General features: G+C 49.3%; 1 protein-coding gene and 2 long non-coding RNA genes across 3 annotated transcripts; 2 read left to right on the forward strand and 1 right to left on the reverse strand.

Moving 5' to 3' along the window:
• Window positions 1–1,125: 1,125 nt before the first annotated feature.
• LOC135392890 (uncharacterized) lies at window positions 1,126–2,064 on the reverse strand. Its single transcript, XR_010422284.1, has 2 exons — window positions 1,752–2,064; window positions 1,126–1,286 (listed from the first exon to the last, which is right to left on the reverse strand). It is a non-coding gene; the product is annotated as an uncharacterized LOC135392890 (long non-coding RNA).
• An 8,057-nt stretch (window positions 2,065–10,121) lies between these two features.
• LOC135391392 (uncharacterized) lies at window positions 10,122–14,593 on the forward strand. Its single transcript, XM_064621647.1, has 4 exons — window positions 10,122–10,163; window positions 10,221–10,320; window positions 10,373–14,176; window positions 14,236–14,593. Coding segments are annotated over exons 2-4 (3,858 nt in total). The 5' UTR covers window positions 10,122–10,163; window positions 10,221–10,319; the 3' UTR covers window positions 14,289–14,593.
• A 677-nt stretch (window positions 14,594–15,270) lies between these two features.
• Window positions 15,271–16,085, forward strand: LOC135392891 (uncharacterized). The gene is made up of 2 exons (XR_010422285.1): window positions 15,271–15,460; window positions 15,925–16,085. It is a non-coding gene; the product is annotated as an uncharacterized LOC135392891 (long non-coding RNA).
• Window positions 16,086–23,250: the final 7,165 nt, after the last annotated feature.

Consider the following 23,250-nt stretch of genomic DNA (forward strand, 5'->3'; position numbering starts at 1 on the left):
CAGTTTCGACTAAGAATGTACTACGCGCGCTTCCATTACACTCCCCGTTGCACACTGATCATGTTTCCAAATGAAGTGTCGCTGACGACGCACATTGAGAAGGAGTGCATTAAAAAAAAGGCATTAAATACTCGGGGAAAGAAAACACGTGACTTAGCTTCTGCGTATCCGATTATGTGCCACATTATCGGAGACCCCACAGTCAATGCACGGGCTACATTCTCCGCTGGCGGAAGTACATGTCTCAGTGTCCCCATTTCGAGAGCAAGGGGATTATTCAACCCAAGGTCCTTCTGCAGGTTCCGATTGCCATGGCAACGGCGACGTACCCGCAGCACGACGTCATGCGTGACGTTGTATGAAGGTGAAGCGCATGCTCCGTCGTCTGCTATTACGGCACGTTTCGACAAATTCCTCAAAAAGGATCTGGTTATTCTGAATGAAGCTTTGACAGTTGTATGTGTACGGTACTCGTGAAGATAGTTGTGGCGAAGTTTCGGAATCGCCCTAGCTGTACGGGACCGTCCCTTTAAGCAGTTCATGACACGAGCACTCTCATCCATCCGGAATGCTCTGCATAACTTTCATTATTTTGTGTGCTGTAAATATGCTTCGATATGATCACCGTGAACAAATATACCTCTTATAAAGACGCAAAATCATCCTAAAGCATTCTGTTCTTAACGGGCTGCTAGCACTTGCACTCAGAACGGTTTCAAATGATTACAATTACTTTTCATGTGAAGACAGAAGTCAAGAGTCTCTTTGGAAAATTCCATTTTGCAAAACGCGGGACAAGGTGCCACCACTTTATATTGGGCACACATGGGTATATTTCTGGGAACGTAAGTTACACATTCTTTAATGTGTTACACGTGGCGACCTTTGTTCGTCTCAGTAGTAATGTATCAGCTCAAGTATCCGGAAACTGACATCTTTGCCTGGACGCCATTAATTAGCAATTAGAGCTAATTGGGACCCCCCACATTAATCAGGACCCACCAGGGAGTCATTACACTAATTGGGGATCATCTAAGACACGTCCAGACGAAGATGTGAGTTTCCGGATACTTGAGCTGATAAAAAATAAAAAAATAGGTAGAAAATAAAATGAAAAGATAGAAATAGAGTGGAGAGAAACAATTTATTCGAAAATCAACGATGCCGCGGCGAAGAAACGGCTCCGGGGTGACCAGTGCTTGTTGACGTCGGGTAGTTGCAGAGATCGACGACAGGTGGCCACTTAGTTGCAAGGCATCACACCAGATGGCGCCACCATCATAGCTCTAGAGGAGAGAGACAGAGAACAAGATACTAGCGGCAGGTAAAAATGACAGCACTGCTAAACAAGTCTAGGCATGCGAGAGAAAAGGTCTAACCGCTACTGCTAAACAGAAAACAGTACACATCGGGGGAAAAGGCTTACGGGGGGACGATCGCTTAGGCCTAACCACAACACTACGCAGCTAACACAAGGCGGGAACCACACATCGCTAAACATGCGAGAAAAGGCTTAACACGAGCGCGGTCACCGCTAAACACGGCAAAACATACGAGAAAAGGAGCGCGCTTGGGCATAACCTCAACACTACGCAGCTAACACAAGGCGGGAACCACACATCGCTAAACATGCGTCAACAGGCTTGGACACCGCAAAACAAGTCTAAACATGCGAGAAAAGGCTTAGCACGAGCGCGGTCACCGCTAAACACGGCAAACATACGAGAAAAGGAGCGCGTCAAATCACTCACCTTTTCCCCCGCGGCAACTTCCAGGCAGAAACTGAGCGAGCGCGGAGAACAACACGTCTGCTCTCTACGAGATCCAGCCAGCAACTGAGCGAGCGCGCGGAGCGCACGTCCGTCTTCCGCGACGGTCCGAGAGAAACTGAGAGAGGCGACGCGCGCGCGCCCTCTGCTCCACCCGTCCGCGCATGCGCGCGCGCGCGCTCCTAGCGCCCCCTGCGCCGGCCGCGGGTGTTTTCGGTTTCGGCTCTCTGCTGCTGCGCGCGCGCTCCTAGCGGCGACGGGTGGCTTTTCAGTTTCGCTTTCATTCTCCGTTCTTTGCGCGCGCGCGCGTTTATCTCTATAAAGGCAGCGCGCACCGCGCTCGCGTCATCATTCTGACCGATACGTGGAAAACGCCATGTGTGGTTTATTCTCCTGCGTTTCTCGTCGTCGCAAGGAAAAGACAAAAAACGAAGAACTTCGCGAATTTATACGCGGCATCGTGGAGGAAGCCTTTCAAGTCCACCGTCTGGAATGGTTGCAAGCACGTCAAGAAATGTGTCAGGACAAGATGAAGACGCTCGACCGCATCTTAGCGGCGGACAGACTGACGAAAAAGAAGTCCAACTTTAGCCTGGACAATCTGTATTGGGAACGCAGTTCCGATGTAGAGGACGACGACGACGAGGATGTGTAAATAAAAAGCGATGCATTTCTCTTCGTGTCTCAGTCTCTTCTTTCTCTTCGTGCAACGTGTACGCACGCAACATGTCTTCCCCCGAACCTTTTCGTTTCCGTCATCCCTTTCGCTGTATCTTAAGCGGCCCCTCCATGTGCGGCAAATCTACGTTCGTTGCTAACGTGTTGAGGAACCTGAACGACGTGGTGGACAAGCCCCCGTCACAAATATTCTACGTGCAGAAATATGCTTCGCCGAGCATGCAGGACGAATTCGGGGACTCCGTAAAATTTACCAAGGAGCTACCGCGAGAGTGGGACACGTCGCGCGCTACGCTGATCGTCGTCGACGATCACATGACCGACGCCGGTTCCTTGAAGGAGGTGACCGATCTTTTCATTCGGGGTTCTCACCACGCCAACGCGTCGATCTTCTTACTCGTTCAAAACATCTTTTTCGACAGTAGCCATTTTAGAACAATATCCTACAACGCCAGTTACGTCGTCCTGTGGCGCACCGTGCGCAGCGTGCACCAGATGGAACATTTCGGCCAACAGCTATTTGGCAGAAAAAGATTGGAGTATTTTCTGGACGCATATAAACAAGCGATGTCGTCGCCCCACGCATATTTACTCGTGGATCTTCACAACTATACGCACGAGGATCACAGGTTGCGTAGCAATATCTTTCCGGGAGAACGTCAATATATCTACGCTCCGAAATGAATCTCCGCCCTCACCTCACTTTACTCAAAGTACTCTCCACTCTACCCCCTCCACGCCGCCGCGACGTCTTGAGACGTTCGTCCTCGTCCGACATGAAACACCTCTCCGAAATTTGCCTCAATGTATTGAACGGAAAGGTGGCTCTAGCTCCAGATACGTTCGCGCGTTTGAAGAAGCACAAACGCTTTTTACGACGGCTCGCCTACAAAAAGATTCACAAGAATCCGCAACGTTTGAAGCGCTATCTGTCTCAGCAGCGAGGACAGGGCGTTCTTTCGTCGGTGGTTCCTCTCCTGCTTTCCGCCGTGTTGAACCTTTTCGCCAATGGCCAAGAGAATTGAAGTGACCACCTCCTCCTCCATCGGAAACATTCTTTCTTCGAAGGAGAGTGACGACGTCAAAGTGAAACTCATACTGCAAGCACTGTATCGCATACTCAAGCAGTACGGATTTGACCCCTACGACAATAAAAACAAGGCGTCCGACGCTACAAATGACTTTGACTATTCGCTCCTCTCTCCAGAGGTGGACGAAGAGGAAGCGGAAAGGGTCGTCTCGGAATTAAAGAAGGTTCTTTCCTGGGATCGCGAGGGTTGTGTCTCCGTGTCGGGCAAGCCCATCAGACACTCCTCCGTTTACGAACTCGTCAATTATTTGTTGCAACGTAAGACGGGAAAGAAACCTTCCTGGTTCCCCAAAGTCTCGAAACTATTGCGTCTGATTTCTCTACCCAAATCTCGCGAGCCTCAACAGCAGCAGCAGCAGCAGCAGGCCTCCATTGCGTGGACGACTTATGGAGGGATATGAGAAACCAGAGGGTGGTTTGGGGGGTGTGGAACGCTATAGAAAAGCGCATCACTTGAGCAAAAAGAAGGCTCTCGCCATTCTCAGAAAGCTGGATGCCTACACGCTTCACCATCCGGTCAGAAGAAAGTTTAATAGGAGACGCATCATCGCGCTCAAGATCAACGACGTGTGGCAAATGGACCTCGCCGATTTTTCAAAATACAAGAGATTCAACGGTGGCTACCGCTACATTCTCGTGGCAATCGATTCCCTCTCCCGCTTTCTGCGCACCCTCCCGCTAAAGACGAAGCGCCCCGCCGAAATGAAAAGGGCCATGATAAGACTTTTTCGGGGAGGTAACGTACCTACACGCATCTTTTGCGACAGAGGCGGGGAATTCTACAACAAGACCGTCAAGGAGTATCTCTCACGAAAGAAGGTACAGATGTATTCTACCTTCTCTCCAGTAATCAAAGCGTCGCAGGCAGAGCGCGTCATACGGACTTTACGCGACAGAATATTCCGTTATTTTAGAGTAACGGGAAAATACCACTTCGTTTCCGCGCTTCCCAAGATCGTGCGCGACTACAACACCACCAAACACAGGACTTTGGGCATCAGCCCGTCCGAAGTCACGCCCGAAAACGAATTGGAGCTGTTCAATAAGATAAATGGGAAGCCCGTCGTACCCTCCGTGAAAAAGAAGCTCAAACTGGGGGATAAAGTGAGGGTCCTACTTCACAGAAAAGGTTTTCATAAGAGCTCGGAAGGGAGTTGGTCGCCTCAGATTTTCACCGTCTCCCGCCTGAGAGACACCTCTCCTCCCGTCGTACACCTGGAAGATTACCGGGGTAAGGAAGTGGACGGATCTTTCTACCCGGAGGAGGTACTCGTCGTAACCCGAGACGCCAATCAGCCTTGGCCAGTAACGAAAGTGCTGAGAAAGAAGCAACTGAACGGTCAGAGCTTCTCCTTGGTTCGCTGGTTCGGTTACGACAAAGAACACGACAGTTGGGTTCCGAGCAGCGACGTGGTCAAGATTGGGAAATGATGTCGGACATCTACGTCCACCTGCTCTCGAACGCCAGCATGGATAAGTTTCCCTCGAATAAACTCAACGCCTTCACGGTAGCTTTCGATAGTCCGCTTCAGCTCTCGAATCGGTATAAAGTCGGTCTGATGGATCTCAGCATAAGTAACGATTTTTTAAATATCGGGTACGAAAGGCAAGATGCGAAAATCGAGGTTTCTTTCGAGGACACGGTGGAAGCCGGCAGAACTTTTCGTGTCACCTCGGATCTCGAGAGGGATTTGGGAAAAGCCCTTTCGGAATTCGACGTTTCTTTCGCGTACAATAAATCGCGATACGACTTCGTCTTACCCGTGGACGTGAAAGCCGTGGAATTGGACCCTCGGCTCGCGCAAGCGCTCGACGCCTCGCTAGCGTCCCGCGAAGCAGGTCGTGCGGTGAAACCCCCCAAATTGAGCGAACGCGAAGCCACCTCCATCGTATTGGAGCACGCCGCAGCCGCCGTCGCTTTCGGCGACGTCACTCTGAATTCGGAAACCACGTCCCTACGGAACACACTCAACAAGTATTTCCAGACGCACAAGCTGGACGCCTCGCTAGAATTCGCGGATAACGTGTACTCTCTGAAAACACCGAAAGGGTTGCACGTACCGGAACCCTTTGTCAAGCTGCTACATCTCACAGCCGTCGAGGGACACGAAGAAGAAACGCTACGCGTCTCTCTCCCCATAGCGCGCCAATTTTCTTTCACGATCAAGACGAAAATTCCTCGATCTTTGCAAGTACATGTGCCTCCCGGCTATTATGCGACGCCGCAAGCACTTCTAAATGCGATTAATCAGCGCGTAGGCGAACGCGCGCGCTTCAGCTTCGACGGAACCGAACAGAAATGTAAAATTCGGCTTTCCGAGGGCACCTCCACCCTAAGACTTTCCGAGTACCTGGCCGTGCTTTTGGGCTTCGAATCGCGTACCGTGTTCACGGGGGATGAGGATGCCACGAGCTCCGTCGAGGTACTCCTGGAACCCCCGTTTCACAACATAATCGTGTACACGGATATCGTGGAACCCACGTACGTGGGGAGCGGGAAAAAACCGATATTAAAAATACTACCCTTTTATTACGAGAAAGACAAGCACGTCGTCACCTACACGTTAGATAACATCCAGTATTTTAACCTGTCTCAATTCGAAATTCCTTCAGTGACGATCGTTCTCGCGGACGAAACGGGAAGACGTTTGCCGTTGCGGTCCAAAGGCAGAACCAATCTAACGTTGCATTTCAAATATGTACCGTAATTCCCCCAAAATAATTCCCGTGTACACGGGACCCCTTTTCCAACGAGGGGGCGGTGTGTTGAGCAACATATCCAAGTTTATCGTTCCCATCTGGCAGCAAATAAAACCGATCGCCAAGAGAACGTTGAAGCGCTTGGCGCGGAATTTGGCCGATGGCGAAGGAATATCGCGCGCAGTAAAAAAGACGGCCATAGCAACGGGGAGAGACGTGCTGGATTCCATGGAGGGCTCTGGAAACAACAACAATGGAAAGAAACGCCGCAAACGACAACAAAAGGCGCCGACACACGACGCACCTGCAGATATCTTTGGTACGCCGTGAAGGTCACACATCCGCTGCGCGCGCTCCGTCATGACGTCAACGAAAGGAAAAATACAGACGCCGATATGTCTAACGAGTGACGTGATGATATTCGAACCCCCTTCCATTCAATACGGCGTGGAAGATACTTCGTACCAACTTTTTTATCCGGTCAACGGAGTAAATAATTCCGTGATCGAGTTTTGTATTCAAAATTTGCAAAGGGCACACTTGGATCTCTACGGCAGTTTCGTGTCTTTGACCGTGCGCATTGTTCGCGACGACGGGGAAGAAATGGACGAGAAAGATGTCGTTTTCCCAATAAACCACCTGTTGAGCGGCATGTTTAAGACGGTCACCGTTTATGCGAACAACAAGCTCGTCAGTTCCAACGAGTTGTACGCCTACAGGAGTATTTTGGACGTCGTGCTTCATTCCACGCCCGCGGCTCAAGAAACAGTGCACGCGGCTGGACTGTATGTCGAGGACGACGAACATTTAAAGGACGATTACGACGTCTCGTCTCGCGGTCCGAAACAACGTTACGAAGCGACGAAGGGTGGAAAATACTTTAACCTGGTCGGTCAGATCAATACCGACCTGTTTCAACAGCCGCGCCTGATGGTACCTGCCGTCGAAATTCGCGTCGTTTTCCTGTTAAACAACGACGAATTTAAACTCGTATCGGTCCCCAAAGACAAGAAAACGTACAATTACGAGGTGGACATTAAAGAAATGACGTTACACTTGAAAAAGGTGACGCTGGCACCTTCCCTGTTTTTGGAATACGAGCGGCGGCTTCAGACCACGCCGGCCATCTACGTGTTACGCGGATTGGAAACCAAGGTGCGGAGCTTGAGTGCCGGGAGCTTGGACGCTCACTTTGAAAACGTTTACCCCGAAAGGGTACCTTCCAAATTATGCGTCGCCCTGCTCGCCACGTCCGACTTTCTCGGCGACATCCAATCGAACCCCTACAAATTCCGTCATTACGACCTGTCTCATTCGATGCTCTCCGTGGACGGCCAGCAAGTGCGAGCCGAGTACGACTTTCAGAACGACCTCGTCAAAATTCCCTACTTTAACTTCTTGCAAGAACTGGGAGAGAAACATTTCAAGTATAGCTACGAGCGATTTAAAACGGACGGGTTCCTCCTCTACTTCAACCTGGACGTGGACAAGTGTTCTTCTCCTTCGCATTTGAACGAGTGGCGAAAAGGAAACGTTCGCCTGCAATTACGCTTCGCTAAAGCCCTTCCACACGCGGTCACCGTCCTCTTGATTTCCGAGTGTCCCAAGCTCATGTACGTCGACAAGGACCGTACGGTCACCTTCCCATAAGAAAAGATGTACGAGAGCGACATCTTGGAACTCGTGTCCCTGAACCCCCTCGCTTCCTCCATGCTGAGAGGCATTTGCGCTTCCAACGAAGCCTTCGTTTTACGCAAGCCCGGTTATTTAATCATCAATACGGAAGAGCGAAAAAGACGCGGGCAGCACTGGGTGCTCTACCTGAAAAACTACGACGGGTCTGCCGTGTTTTTCGACAGCTACGGACTTCCCCCCATCGAAGCAAACCTTCGAAAGACTTTACCTGTAGTGGACGAGTATAACGACAAGTGTATTCAATCACCCTTTTCGCCTTACTGCGGGCTTTTTTGTATCTACGTAGCCACGCGCATGTCGAAACGCTACAGCTTGAAAAGTTGTGTATCCATGTTTTCCTGTAACCTGGAAGAGAATGACGAAACAATAAAACGTCTCCTCGTGAGCGAACTCGCTTCGTAAAAAATAGACTATTTATTTATTTATTCACGACATACACAAGACCCTTGCGAGACGATCTTCCAACGTGCTGACCCGACGCTCACCGCCGTCGTCGCCGGTCTGCACCGTGACGTCGAGGGATGTGTGGAGAAGCCAGTAGCGACGGACGATAGGCCGGTTGAAACCCGCGTTGATGAGACACGGGTCGACTGCCTCTCCTCGTCTATACTTTTCCAACAGCTCGAGCTTGTAATCTACGAAACGCTTCATTTTCTTTGCAATCTTCCCACTGACGGTGAACAGACGTAAGGGTATCGTCTTGAGAATCGAGCGAAAGTCTCCCTCGCAGCTATCGCCGTGAATATAATCGCGTAATCGCAGCAAGTCCCGATACATTCGCGTTTGCACAAAGGTGGCAAACCTCTGCTCGGGCGTCATCATGACTGAGACGGAATGAGAGTAGACAACCTTTTTTTATTTCTCGTTACACATGAATTAGGCTCCAGCTTTGGTTTCGTAGCCGGGAAGGCAGCCCAAATACGGACGAAGGCTCGAGTCTAACCAATGGCTGGGGTTTCTCGACCAGAGTCCACCGCAGCGACAGGTAGTCAGTTGATCGCCGATTCGCAAAAAGAAGGTCTTTGGAGGAGGCTTGAAGGTTAGGACCAGGGGTAGATCTCCCGTCAGTAGCCATTCGTAATCTGCAACGAAAGGAGTGTGAGAAACGCATGTTTTTTTAACTCAAACACACACGTACAATCTTCTTCAGTCACAGAGTGACACTGATGGTCCATCTTCTCCATCTTCCTTCAATAGTCGAAGTCCTTCGCAACGTACGTCGAACGGTACCGTCCGACAGCCGAGAAACGGGCGAATCAATCGGTCCGTCCAATGCTTTTGCTCTGAAAAAATGAGAACGATTATAGAACGTATTAAAAAATAATGAGGAAGCGTACCTTTGGACCACAATCCACCACAATTGGTGCAGAAGAAGCGGGCGCTGCCAATCTCCCGAAATATGTGAGGCGGGAAAAAACCGACTTCACGCGCAGCAAAAGTGTTGTACACTGGAAACGAAACTCTTCAAACATTTCGACGATGATGACGTCATGGGTATTACTTACGAGGATCTACCAAGCTGATCATGATGGAATGACGATCGACCATTCGCTTCGACATTTATAGTAAAGCTTTGCCTCTCACTCTCTATGACGTCATTGAACGTGTTTGAACATGTTAAGACGTGTTTGAACATGTTCGGACACGGGCGGCGAAGTCGCCCCTGGACACACTCGTTCCTCTCTCTTCCTCTTTATGACGTCATTGAACGTGTCTGAACATGTTTGGACGTGTTTAGACACAGGCGTCGAAGTCGTCCCTGGACACACTACTTCCCCTCTCTCTCTCTATGACGTCATTGAACGTGTTTGAACATGTTTGAACGTGTTTGAACATGTTGTGACGTGTGTAGACACGAACCCCGCAATACGAAAAACGTCACGCAGTACGAATTAGATTGGTGGTTAGTGTGTCGCGCCCAGTGTAGAAGGATCCTGGGTTCGAATCCCACTCTGGGTCTTCTTGTCGTCATGTACAAGTCGTCTCAGAGTGTTAGCTTGAAATTAGTGTAATGTTTTATTCAACGCCGATGACATCATTGTCATATGCGACATCGCAAAAAGGCGCGAAAGACGGAAGGCGGGGTGGTCAAAGTACAGACGACACCGTCGCAATGCGAGGAGGAGGAGAGCGGTGTAGCGACTATAAAAGGTGCGCTGGTTCTACGACGATTGATCGACAGCCCGTGAGGGGCATTCATCCACGACGTGAGTCGTTTCGTGGACCAAAATGTAAGTTGACCGTCTCTGCTGTGAGAGTGTATTCTATGCATGACATTGTTTTTTCAGGAACCAATAGCCGCTGTCACCGCATGACACTGAACACAGGAACTCATCCCATCCTCTCTCATCATCATCAATCTCAAGCGTTCCTCAACTGAAGGGAAAAGTGAGCATTGTTTCGTGAGGGGGAATCTCGTACTGATTTTGTTTGACCGCAGTGCCGCGCTGTCTCGTATGTCAGTACGACCCCATCGACGCCATGCTCGTGGCCGTAGAAAGAGAGCACGAAGCTAGAATAGAGAATCTCGGTAATAGCCCAGTCGTCCTTTCAGATGACGACGACAACAGAGTCAGTAGTCCGCCTTTCGTAATACCTGAAACGGACGACGACGAATCCCTAGATGGACATGACAATGCAGACGAATTGCTCATGTGGGAAGGGGATCAGTCGTATGCAGATTTCATTCCTCTGTCTGGTAGGGTTCGAGATGAATCACCAGATGCAAGCCCAGAATTTCGAAACGAAGCTGAGCCTGTCCAGGGTCGTAGAATCGTTGAATTGAGAGAACACGTCGTAGAGAATCATCCCTCCGTCACGGAGAGACGATTCCTTCCTTTCTTTGTCACAGATGAGGCGTTTGACGGAACGGCTACTAGGTACACGCTTCTCTGTTCCCCGCACGACGACAACGTCGACGATTTGCGACTCTATCTACCGAGCATAGCTCCAGTAATCACGCGCGTCCTCGAAGCATATCCCATGCCTTTCAAATTTTGTCTGTGCTCGAAAGCGCTCATGGTTAAGGACGGAGCCGACGGGTTGACTTCTCATCTCCTTCACGTGAACCTTCACATGAGAGTGGTTCATAACCGTCAAGAAATCGAAGGCGCGATAAATGCTGCTATCGCAGAATCCTCGCAACGCGTAGAAAACTATGCGAGAGAAGGGTCTGGTTTCACCTCGAACGACGTCCAATGTGTCGACTTAAAACTAACGCGTTTGAAACCGAAGCGGATTGGGTGCACGATCGAGCTTCCCGAAATGTTGAAGAAAAAAACAAAGACTCTCACAAACGTCAAACTTCCACCGAATCACGAAAACGAGTGTTTCAAGTACAGCGTGCTGGCACTCTTGCATCCGTTGAGGAGCAAACCAAACCTTCATGTTAGATACCACAAATACATGAATCCTTCGAATCCGGAGACGCGCGTAACGTACTGGCCACCCTGCTTCCCAGTCACTTACGAAGACATTGCCCTGTGGGAGAGAAAAAACAAAATCTCCGTGTACATCTACGTGTTCGACGAGCAGACGAGTTCGATATCTACCGGACGGGTTCCCTGCACGCTCTATCAGGACAAAGTCCACCTGCTCGAGGTTAGGGAGCATTTCTATGGGATCCGAAAATTTAGCACTTTCATGGGGCGAGGTGACTATTTTTATTGCGAGAAATGCACGAGCGGTTATAGGACGAGAGGGGCGTTGGAGCAGCACGAACGTTTGTGTCGAGACGTAAACGAAGTAATTCTCGAAATGCCAAAAGCGGGGGAGAGCGTTTCCTTCACCAAGATACAGTACATGCATCCCTATCCCTATTTCGCGGTGTTGGACACGGAAAGCATGCTGGAAAAGGACGCGCTCGTTAAGGACGCCTCGAGTGTGCACAGGATGAGCTCGTATAGCATTGTGCTAGTGAGAAGTTGTGATGGGAAAATAATGGACGTAGATGGCTATTTGGGACCCAACGCGGCAGAAAAATGCTTGCTCTCGCTCAAGCGATTTAGCGAACAAATCGATAGGCTGAACCGTCTTCCCTCACCGTTGGTCATGAGTATGGAAGACCACTTTCGGCACGCGAGCGCTACGCACTGCGAATTTTGTGGAATCGAATTTAACCGACATACGCGGAAGGTGTCGCATCACGACCACACCCGTTTCGTAGACCCCGGTTCCTCGAATTTTGTCGCGACGCTGTGTGATACGTGTAACCTTACGTGTCGTAACACCAAAGAACTCGTCGTGTGCGTGCACAACCTGCAGTACGATTTGAGCTCCCTTCTCCGCCACATGCACGTTCTAAATCTGGGCGAACCGTGGATCTTAGCTTCGAGCTCGGAAAAGATAAGAGGGTTCAATATTGGAGATCTCCATTTCCGCGATACCACGCAGTTTTTCAACCTGTCCTTGTCGAACCTGGTGGAAACCCTTCTCGCCAGCGGTGGCGAGAGTGCGTTTCATTGTACCCGTCAAATGTTTGGTGACCGTTTCCGACGGCTTCTCAAGAAGGGAATTTACCCGTACACCTTCGTCGGCAGTTTCGAAGCGTACAATTTGCCCGCACTACCGCCAAAGGAAGCTTTCAAAAGTGACCTGAACGATGAAGAGATCACGGACGAGGACTATCAGTACGCCCTCGAGATTTTCGAATTGTTCAAATGCAAGAACCTAGGAGATTACACGCGTCTCTACGTCACGCTCGACGCCTGTCAGCTCTGCGACGTCGTACTGTATTTCAGGAAGATTGCGCTAGAGACGGATGGGATGGATATCTTACGTGCCATGTCCCTCGCCAGTTACGCGTGGAGCAGCGCTCTGAAGCTCACCAATGTCAAACTCGAGCTCATAAGCGACCAAGAGATGTACGAAACGATCGAGAAGGGAATCAGGGGAGGCATTTGTAACAGCTTCCACAGATACTGTCGGGCTAATCACGAGGGGTGCGACGATTACGATCCCCAGCAAGAAAAGACTTTTATCCAGTACCTCGACGTGAACAGTTTGTACCCGTACGCGATGACTTTCCATCTCCCAACAGGAGGTTTTGAGTGGGTCGATCCTTCGAGGTGGAGCGAGATCGATTTTCTCAACATTCCTCACGATTCGGAAGTGGGTTACGTCTACGTAGTAGACTTGTCGTATCCCGAAGAACTGCACGCGCTCACCAGGGATTTTCCCCTGGCACCCGAACACAGGTACGTGGACGAGAACGAACTGTCCCCCTACCAACACCACCTGAAAGATGCGTTGTCGCTGAACGCCCCTCCCACCAAGAAACTCTTGCTGACGTGCCACGACAAAGAACGCTATGTCGTTCATTATGCATTGCTCGCTCTGTACGTGAGGTTGGGCATGAAAATAAAACGTGTTCACAACATCCTCTCGTTCCACCAAGACAACTTTTTGCGAACCTTCGTGCAGAGAAACGTCGCGTTGAGGAATGCCGCGACCACGAAATTTGAGCGACTTCTGTACAAAACCATGTCGAACAGCACGTTCGGTAAGTCGATACAAAATGTGAGACGCATGAAAAGGTACGCTATAGCCTACGACAAAGAAAGCGCGCTCCGAAAAGCTAGCTCCGTCGACAGTCAGCATTTTCACATTCTGAGTGATAAGTGCATCTTATACGAGATGAAGCAACGCCGCATCAAATGCACGCACCCCCTTTACGTGGGCTTTGCCATTCTTGAAATATCCAAAGTCCGAATGTACAGCTTCATCTACGAGTCGCTCTTTTCTCGCTTGACATGTCCAGTGCAATTGATCTATAGCGACACGGACAGCATAATTTTTTCTCTCACGTGTGAAAGCCTGGAAGAGCAGCTGATGAAGATTGAGAGTGAGTTAGATCTATCTTCCTATCCGCCGGACCACCCACTTTTCAACGACGAGCACGCGAACCAGATGGGGTTCTTCAAAGACGAGACGGGGGGTGGAGTTATTCAGGAAGTCGTAGCCATCCGAGCGAAAATGTACAGCATTCTCTTGGCTGGGTCACACAAACAGATCGCGAGAGCGAAAGGAGTTAAGAAGGGCGTGGTGAGGAAACATTTATTGCACGAAGTGTACCGAGATTCTCTGTTCAATGAAAAGGCGGTCTCTCAGAAGCAGTGCACCATCCAGAGTATAAAGCAAACGATGTACACCATTTCGAGACTCAAGAAGAGCTTGGTCCCCTACGACGACAAGCGCTATCTCGTGGATGCCGTACACTCCTTCCCTTATGGGAGCTGCGAATACGGTAAGCTTTGTTATGTTTTGACGCGTATAGGATTACGATAGTGCTCTCTCTTTGTGCAGCAACGGAAAACCCGGAAGAGAGCCCGAGAGCGTCGTCGTCAGGCATCGAGTAACCGCGGAACAAAGAGCTGCACGCGCATGTAATCGAGAATAAAAGTTCTAGTCGAGACATGCTTCTCTCTCTCTCTCTCTCTCGCAGACAGGAGAAGTACGGGTCATCGTGGCAGTGTGGTAGCGGAATGGGTGTACGAAAAGAATTACCATTCCGTCATCGTGCTGGTGCAGTGACCCGCGCAATGACGACGCTGCGATGAAGATACCCCATATCCTTTCTCTTGAGGCAAGTCAGGGAGGGTGCAGGCATCTATCGACCAAGTCCTTTGTATGTATTCAATAAAGATGTTTCAGTGAAAGAGCACACAGAGTCTCGTCAAAGTTATTCGGACTGTTTAATGCGTTGCATGTCAATAACCAAGCGGTATTTCAATAAATCAGTGACAAAGTTGGCGATGTAGACTGCTTGCAAATGTCGCTGCTTCCGTAGAGCGTGCTTAATATGAGCGATGGCACGAGCGAGAAGGTCCACGATGTCTGCAGCGATGTAGTTGAATTCTGCGTTGGACAAGCTCACAAATTCGCTCATTAGTCCCAGGGGTCCGTCCGGAACCGTTATGCAGACGTTCTTGTAACGGGCGTAAATTCGACGCACCATCTCCTGCAGCGGCCCCGGCGAGATCTCTCCTATATTGCCAAAGCCTACCATGTCTATCACGTAGCGAAAAGCAGTGATGACGAGCTCGTTGCGGGGACTTTCGCCGTTGAAACATTCCTTCTCCACTTCTTCCCAAGAAGCGTGGGTGCGGGAACAATTTTGTAAAGAGTGGTAGCTGAACATCTTCACGTAGTGATGACGCGAGCGCGGTGCGCGCTGCCTTTATACAGATAAACGCGCGCGCAAAGAAACGAGAGTAAAACCGGAACTCAGAAGCCACCCGTCGCCGCTAGGAGCGCGCGCGCAGCGGAGAGCCGAAACCGAAAACACCCGCGGCCGGCGCAGAGGGAGCTAGCAGCGCGCGCGCGCATGCGCGGACGGGTGGAGCAGAGGGCGCGCGCGCATCCATAGCAGCCGCTGCGCGTCGCCTCTCTCAGTTTCTCTCGGACCGTCGCGGAAGACGGACGTGCGCTCCGCGCGCTCGCTCAGTTGCTGGCTGGATCTCGTAGAGAGCAGACGTGTTGTTCTCCGCGCTCGCTCAGTTTCTGCCTGGAAGTTGCCGCGGGGGAAAAGGTGAGTGATTTGACGCGCTCCTTTTCTCGTATGTTTGCCGTGTTTAGCGGTGACCGCGCTCGTGCTAAGCCTTTTCTCGCATGTTTAGACTTGTTTTGCGGTGTCCAAGCCTGTTGACGCATGTTTAGCGATGTGTGGTTCCCGCCTTGTGTTAGCTGCGTAGTGTTGAGGTTATGCCCAAGCGCGCTCCTTTTCTCGTATGTTTGCCGTGTTTAGCGGTGACCGCGCTCGTGTTAAGCCTTTTCTCGCATGTTTAGCGATGTGTGGTTCCCGCCTTGTGTTAGCTGCGTAGTGTTGTGGTTAGGCCTAAGCGATCGTCCCCCCGTAAGCCTTTTCCCCCGATGTGTACTGTTTTCTGTTTAGCAGTAGCGGTTAGACCTTTTCTCTCGCATGCCTAGACTTGTTTAGCAGTGCTGTCATTTTTACCTGCCGCTAGTATCTTGTTCTCTGTCTCTCTCCTCTAGAGCTATGATGGTGGCGCCATCTGGTGTGATGCCTTGCAACTAAGTGGCCACCTGTCGTCGATCTCTGCAACTACCCGACGTCAACAAGCACTGGTCACCCCGGAGCCGTTTCTTCGCCGCGGCATCGTTGATTTTCGAATAAATTGTTTCTCTCCACTCTATTTCTATCTTTTCATTTTATTTTCTACCTATTTTTTTATTTTTTATCAGCTCAAGTATCCGGAAACTCACATCTTCGTCTGGACGTGTCTTAGATGATCCCCAATTAGTGTAATGACTCCCTGGTGGGTCCTGATTAATGTGGGGGGTCCCAATTAGCTCTAATTGCTAATTAATGGCGTCCAGGCAAAGATGTCAGTTTCCGGATACTTGAGCTGATACATTACTACTCGTCTCCAGTGGTAGCGTCACTTGAAGATTTCATAGTGACTGGAACTACCGCGAGGAATCGGGTGTAACCCGAAAAAGTCACTCTCTGACTGTACTCCACCAGAGCACGAGGATGACAGCCTACGATTTTTAGTTAATTATTATTAATATTTTTTTTTGTATTGATTTCTATGAATGCGACATTGGATAAAAGATACGCCCATCTGGAGTGACTGCGACTCCAAGTGACTCAAGACATGTTCCTATACACATTTTTAGTCTGTGCGCATCCCAAGGACGCAAATTTACTTGTGTGGTGTGTACGTGTGACAGCGAAGCAGAGCTTGGGCAAAACAGGACGCTGTCCTCCCGCTGTCCCTCAGTTCTGTAACAACCGTTCCATTACCGGAAACAGTAATGGAAACGTGAGGGGAACGAAATTGAAAGGCCGCTATTTGAAACGGTTAACGGAAACGAAAATATAGCAATAACGAAAATGGAAACGGTAACCAAAATACGTCCGTTATCCTTCCCTGTCGATATGTGTGAAGGCTACCGCTCCGTACCTTTTACTTTCCGACTTTTCGGATTAACGTTTCCGTCTTGTCGGGGCCTAAATGTTATACACCTAACTGTGATTTCTGCCATACGATGTGCTAAGACATTTCCTTCGCAGAAAAGTACAAGCAACTATCCATACAAACAAGGGTGTAGTCGCGTCGAATGAGCTGACGCAAAATTGGTCGGAAGCTGTGAGTCGACACGTGTAAATGTTTGGAGGGCTAACGTTGGAGACGGCAACTTCTCCAAGCGTCATAGGACGGTGGTTAGAGTTGGCCCGTGTGCACGCAGCCTATAGTGGCACAGTTTCCGTAGAAGTCGGCCCAGGACGCACATTCCTCCAGGGTGTGAGTCGTGACGTTGCCCACATACGTGAGGCCGACAACGGCAAGCCTTGTCACCACCACCACCACACCAGCAGCCTATAGTGGGCAACACTGGTGTCGCCATCCCAATCAGTGAAGAAGAAGCGAGTACTTGAGTTGCAATTATACAGTCTCCCTTGGTGCATAACGGCCAGCATCTGAGAATGAAGAAGAAGAAGGGGTCAGCGAAAGACGAACGGTGTATTCCTGGGCCCGCTTGCACGAAACCTTCCTAAGTCCTTTCCTTTCAATAAATATATATTCCCCCCCCCTTCCTAAGTGTAACACTTGGCAAGTGTTGCACTAACGCGTTAGTGCACTAAGTTAAGGGTTGTACGTGCAAGCCATTAAGTGGCTTGCACGAACACTTGGACGACCGCCCTAAGTTAAGTGTTCTAAAGTGAATCGTGGCTACGAGCAGTAGCAGTTTTCGGAGGCTCTCATTGGTAGGAAGAGAACTTCCGGAGTTCATCCGAGGAAGTCGTGCGTCACGGCATGTTTGGATTGTGGGAAGTCGTCTGCTTCTGCCGTCGCATGCACACAGTTTGTAGAACCAAAATAAGGTATTGTAATATCATTGTAGCTGCAAGAACGCGTTAGGTCACTTGTTGCGTACTTTCGTTAAATAAAATAAACCCTGTGGCCCAGAGTATGTCTCGAATTGCTCGATGATTGGGAAATTATCGCCACCGGCAGTGCCGGCGAGAGGCACTTCGCGCGGCGATCATTTTGAGAGATGTTGCTAACGAAAAGCACAAAAAGTACGGCACTCACAGCATAAGAAAATGAGACGTTGTTGGTATTGCGAGGAAAATGCGTACTGTATTGTGAGGTACAGTTGGTGCTGACGACGAATCTTCGCTACACGGTTCATAGCGGCTGACATGTTAGTCGTAAGCTTTAGTGCGGTAGTTTAGGGTGCTCCTAGGACCCTTGGCCAGCGTCCTAAATTGCGCAAAGCGAGCGCCACCCACTGTTTGTTTCGTGCAAGCGGGCCCTGAACACCAGGGGTCGGATTCACAAACGCGAGCGTAAGTTACGCTAAGATGCGCTAAGACGTCGTAGCCTGCGACGCGCGTAAGACGGCGTCGTAAGCGCGATTCACAAAGCTATCGTAGTGGAGAGGGTACCCCCTTTGACGAGGAAGAGGAAGTTGCTCGCTTCCTGTCACGTGCACCTCGGAGACAAACAGTCAAAGGGCGCGAGGCTATGTTTTCGCTATGGTAACGATGACGAAAATGTGTGGTCGCACCAATAGGAGTCCTCCCATTAGAAGAAGACGAAGTTGTTCGTCCCCAAATGTTTTGTTACTGCACGTGCTCTCGGTCTTTCGGTAGCCATAATGGATGCCATGCAATCACAGGCGAAACTCGCGTTCGATGACACAGCAAATATATTCCCAGTATGTTCGTCTCGGAGACAGGGGGGGGGGGGGGTGAGGGTGTCTTGTAAACGGTGTGTGGCACTCAGTTTTGCAGTTTTTATGGCTTCTTCTGCCTTTCTTGCAGACAATTTGGAGGGGTGTTGGGGGTGTCTTAGCGGGATGTAGGGGATGCTTTAAAAGTCTCTGCGACCCGATTTTACGGAGCACAAAGTTGAAGCATTTGTTGAAGGTTACCAAGCAAAAAAGTGCCTCAATGTCACTTTGGAATGGTCCCGAAGGTTCTGTGGCAAAGTGCAATACGTTGGCGCGTATTACGGAGTCTTTGTTTCCCGTCTCCAAATTCACCGCTGCCAAATAACGCCGCCATCTTTCTTCGTAAGACTGCTCGGGAGCTCTCGCAGGATTCCGCCGTAAGCTGCGAAGATTTTGCGACGCGCGCCCTTCGTGAATCTACACTTCGTCGTAACTTTCCCGTACGACGGAGTTACGAAAGATTCCGTCGCACGAGCTCTTTGTGAATCCGGCCCCAGACGCTGTCAAGGTGCCAGTTCGTTTGAATCGTGAGTACAGATATTATAATGCTCAGCTTTTCTATGACTTGTCAACTTTCTATGCTCTTTTTCGTCGTCTATGTCCTTTCTATTTTCTTGTCTATGTCTTCACTCGTCACCTGTGAGTACGCCTGCAAATTTCGAATTTCGGGGCCGTTAAACGTACAACGTGTTGCTGCCCTCCTGGAGAGACATGACACAGTATGTGAGGCAGTGTTTTAGAACTAGCCAAAGTTATTGTGGAAAGAGAGAATATTGGAAATAGTGGCGCTACTCCACATATGCCATATTGGTACTGAATTCTGCAATGTTAGCCGGACAAGTTCCACAGCCATCGGTGACCAAATTTGTCCGAGCACTCTACTGAGGATTACTGTCACATTCACCTACCGCGATTAAGCATCATTATGCTTCGACCAAGGCAACGGTAAGTCGTATAAAACTACGATACTGTAATTGTTTTATCCCTTGCCAGAACGTTGTCGCTTAATTAGCTACGTCTGAAGGCCGTTATTTATAGGTACCTACGTTTCGTTACAATGCGTCCGTCAGCGTTACGTCCGTCTGCGACCTGAAAGCGACGGACGCATAGGTTCGCAGAGTTGGGTTCGCAATTTTTTGACGGAGCGACGCAAGAAATGCCGGTCCTTGCCACGGTAACCGTGCCACCGCGAAACTCTTTTCTTTTACTTCACTTGGCGTAGTCGTCTCCATGTTCCTCGTGTTCGTCGCAAAGTGCGGACATGGATTGGAAAGCGATTCCGTCGCACCGAAATGGTGACGGACGGACGTATTGAAAGGCAGTAGCGCCGAACAGGCTTTAGTAATGCGCAGCTCAAGAACCGCACGCGCACAAATTGTTTCCTTCGAATCGTCCGAAATCATGCATATGGTGACAAAATGGTAGCTAGTGCATTGCACGCCAAGTGATCCAGTGCTTGAACATCGAAATATATATCGAAATCCCAAATATTAGTCGCAAACACTGCCGTGTTCCGAGCCTAGAAGGTCCGAAGTTTAAAACTGAGATTATTGCAAAAGAAATGCTGGAGATTGTCGTGCCAGTTAGATCAACGCTACAAAAGTGATATGCCTATTGATCTTTTTCGACCTCCTCAATGTCGCCAAGCTCGCTTTTTCCTGTTTCGGCCCTTGCCGCCATAGGAGTATAAATTTTTATTGTCTATTGCCTATACATATTCTCTACATTCCACATCTTGCGTTCCGTCATGGGTATCTGCTTCCTTCATATGTCCTTTTTCTTTCGCCTTCGTTGACAATGACACGACCAATAAAAACGGGGAAACTGCTCTGCACATGAAAATTCCATATTTAACATCTTCTGACTTGGACATGTGTAATCTGCTCATCCCTTTTGGTTGTGGCTGTCACTGAGCTATCGGTTGTTTGGTGCCAGACGTGCGAAACAAATGCGTGCTATATACGTATTATCTGCCGCGCGAGACAAAAGCTTGCTGAAACAAGCCTGAACCTTTTCTATTGCGGTATGTCGATAACGCCTTGAAGGAATTGTGTACATTATGCTAAAGTACCTTTTCGTCGAGGAATATTGTTGTTCTTATAGTGAGAATGATGTCAGCCTAGCAGCAACCTGACAAAGAGGATACCGCACCAAAATTATTATAGGTTCTTGTGCCAGACACCGTGAGGGCATTTCTGTATCTCGAAGAAGGATCCTAGCCTCCCTTTCATTTTTTTTCATTTTTGACCACTCATACTGTTGTTTCTCAAATATTCATTTCTACACGTGTAGATGTCAATATTTGATTGTTAATCGTGTAGCATCTGTGGGCTTCCTGCGACCCTCTCGAACGTTCCCCCACTACCGTCCCATCCAATGGGATGTTGCAGAAAATGCCGAGAATCGCATATTAGTTTGACGATGTCTTTTTTTTTCTTTTTTTCTTGTAGTATTGTGACGCAGCACCATCTGTGAAATACGAATTTTGCTAATCTCAAAGCACGACTTTCACACCAGTGCCAATCGTGAGCAACCGCATGCGAAGGACAGAGAGCCCGGGTAATGGGTTACGGCAGATGAAGGAAAACGATTCAACACTTACCTCCGTGGATATTATTTTTTGTGCTAGCATAGTCAAGCTTCATCGGCGTGATTCAACGGGTTCAACAGGACCGTTAAGTAACAGCCAAAGCAAGAAGCGATTTACGCAACCAGGTAGAGCACATTACACAAATCAGTCGAGTTCAAGCTCTCGTGTTTAAAACTATCGCAAATATAGAATTTTCAGCAATATAGAATTTTAAAAGTTAGGATGTTTATTTAATGCATTAAAGCGTATGAAAACGAGCCGCTCAAACCGATTTCCTAAGGATGTTTTACCAACACGGAAGCTTTTTCGGTGGCTTAATGGACGAATTATTCAGCTGGGGCACCTTCGTGAAGCACCAGGTATATAAGCATTAGTAAAACATTACAGTCACGATATCTGTAGTGGATGGGGCAATTAAACGTAGGACAAGCACAACACCCACCAAGTCTCATAACGCCCACTCGCATGCTTGAATTGAACGCAATGGGTAGGGCCTTGCACAGGCCGACTTTCCGCGTGTATTAAGGCCTGTGTCTCGGCACGTGTCGCCTGATTCCGGTTGTGTATTTATGCCTTCTTTTCCTGCAGTACATTTCAGTTGTTGAGGAGTCGGTATCACCGAATCATCAGTCATGATTCGATGAGTCCCGTTCTGGAAGGTTCGTTTGTCGCTGTTCGGTGTGGTGTCACTACCCTGACGATCCGGGATCTTCTGTTCTGGGCTGGAGGTCATCGTCTTTCTTCCAAAGGTATCGTCCGTGGTGAAATCATTATGTGGGAGTGCGGGGTTGAGGTCATCGCGTCTGGGAGTCTTAGGTGGCCTCCTCGGGAAGTCGTCGTTTAGGGCGTTGTTGTTCTCGTGGCCCTGTTGCTTCATCAATAGTCCATGTAAGGCGAAGTCATTTATCGGGGTTTTCCGTAGCATTGTACGTAGTGCGGGGATGTCCTCCAGCCATATCTGAAAGAGAAGAAGAGCAGGGCGAGACGGAGGATAGCTAAGTTGCTAACTGTTGACAGTACACCGGGATCTTCATTGATTGCGGATTTAAACTTATAAATCAAATAGGACTCGCGTTGCTCCCTGCATCTGTCAGAATTGCAATTTGATTCAAGATTAAACGTCATTTATTGAGTGTCCGGGCTTCCTGTTTCCCGCCATTTCAAACAGCCCGGACACTCAATAAATGACGTCTCCCTTTCTGCTCTTGAATCAAATTTCAATTCTGACAGATATTTGACTTATAAGTTTAAATCCGCAATCAATGAAGCTCCCGGTGTTTCAATTCACCTTCTAGGGTGTATCTGAGGACTGACCTGAACCTCTTAAGTGTGTATCAACAACACCCGCACACGAGAGTACACCGGAGTACTACCCCTTTCCAAAATGTGTTGTGCAGTGCCCTAATAGTGTACCTGAATACAAGGTCCCCTTCGACCTGTAAAGTGACAGCCATGCGCTCACAGAAGGTACACGGCTCCTAAAAAGTGTAGTTGTCCAAGAAGCGCGCCATCACATTCGAATTGGAGACACTTTACATCCCTTTTAAACCAATGAAAACGTCACAATAGACGTTGTACAACGTAAATACCCTACGTCTAACAACAACGTAAATAGTTGTACCAACATAAATTAGTTTCAATCCCGCTTTACGCAAACGTTGGAGTACTGCACGCAGACGTTTTCTGTGCCCTTCCTTAGTGGATCCCGTTATTAAAATGTCCTCGAACTAGGCTCTGAAGCCCACCCATCCAGAGTGTAGCGTGTCCATGTATCCATGAAAGACGATCGGAGCCACGGATACATCAAAAGGTAAGCGAGTGACCCGGAAAAGTCCTTTGTTCGTGTTCAAGGTAAGTAGTTCTGACGTGGGTCTGTCCACGCGAAGCTGCTGGTAGACCTGCTGAAGATCTAGCTTGGATAATATCTTACCCCCCTGGACGATACCGAGCATGTTGTCCACTGTCGCCCACAGTGCTTCGGAATCCCCACACAATCGAAGTGTGCCATCGTGTTTGCGCACAGT

This window comes from Ornithodoros turicata, chromosome 4, assembly GCF_037126465.1.
Source record: "Ornithodoros turicata isolate Travis chromosome 4, ASM3712646v1, whole genome shotgun sequence".
Lineage (NCBI taxonomy): Eukaryota > Metazoa > Arthropoda > Arachnida > Ixodida > Argasidae > Ornithodoros > Ornithodoros turicata.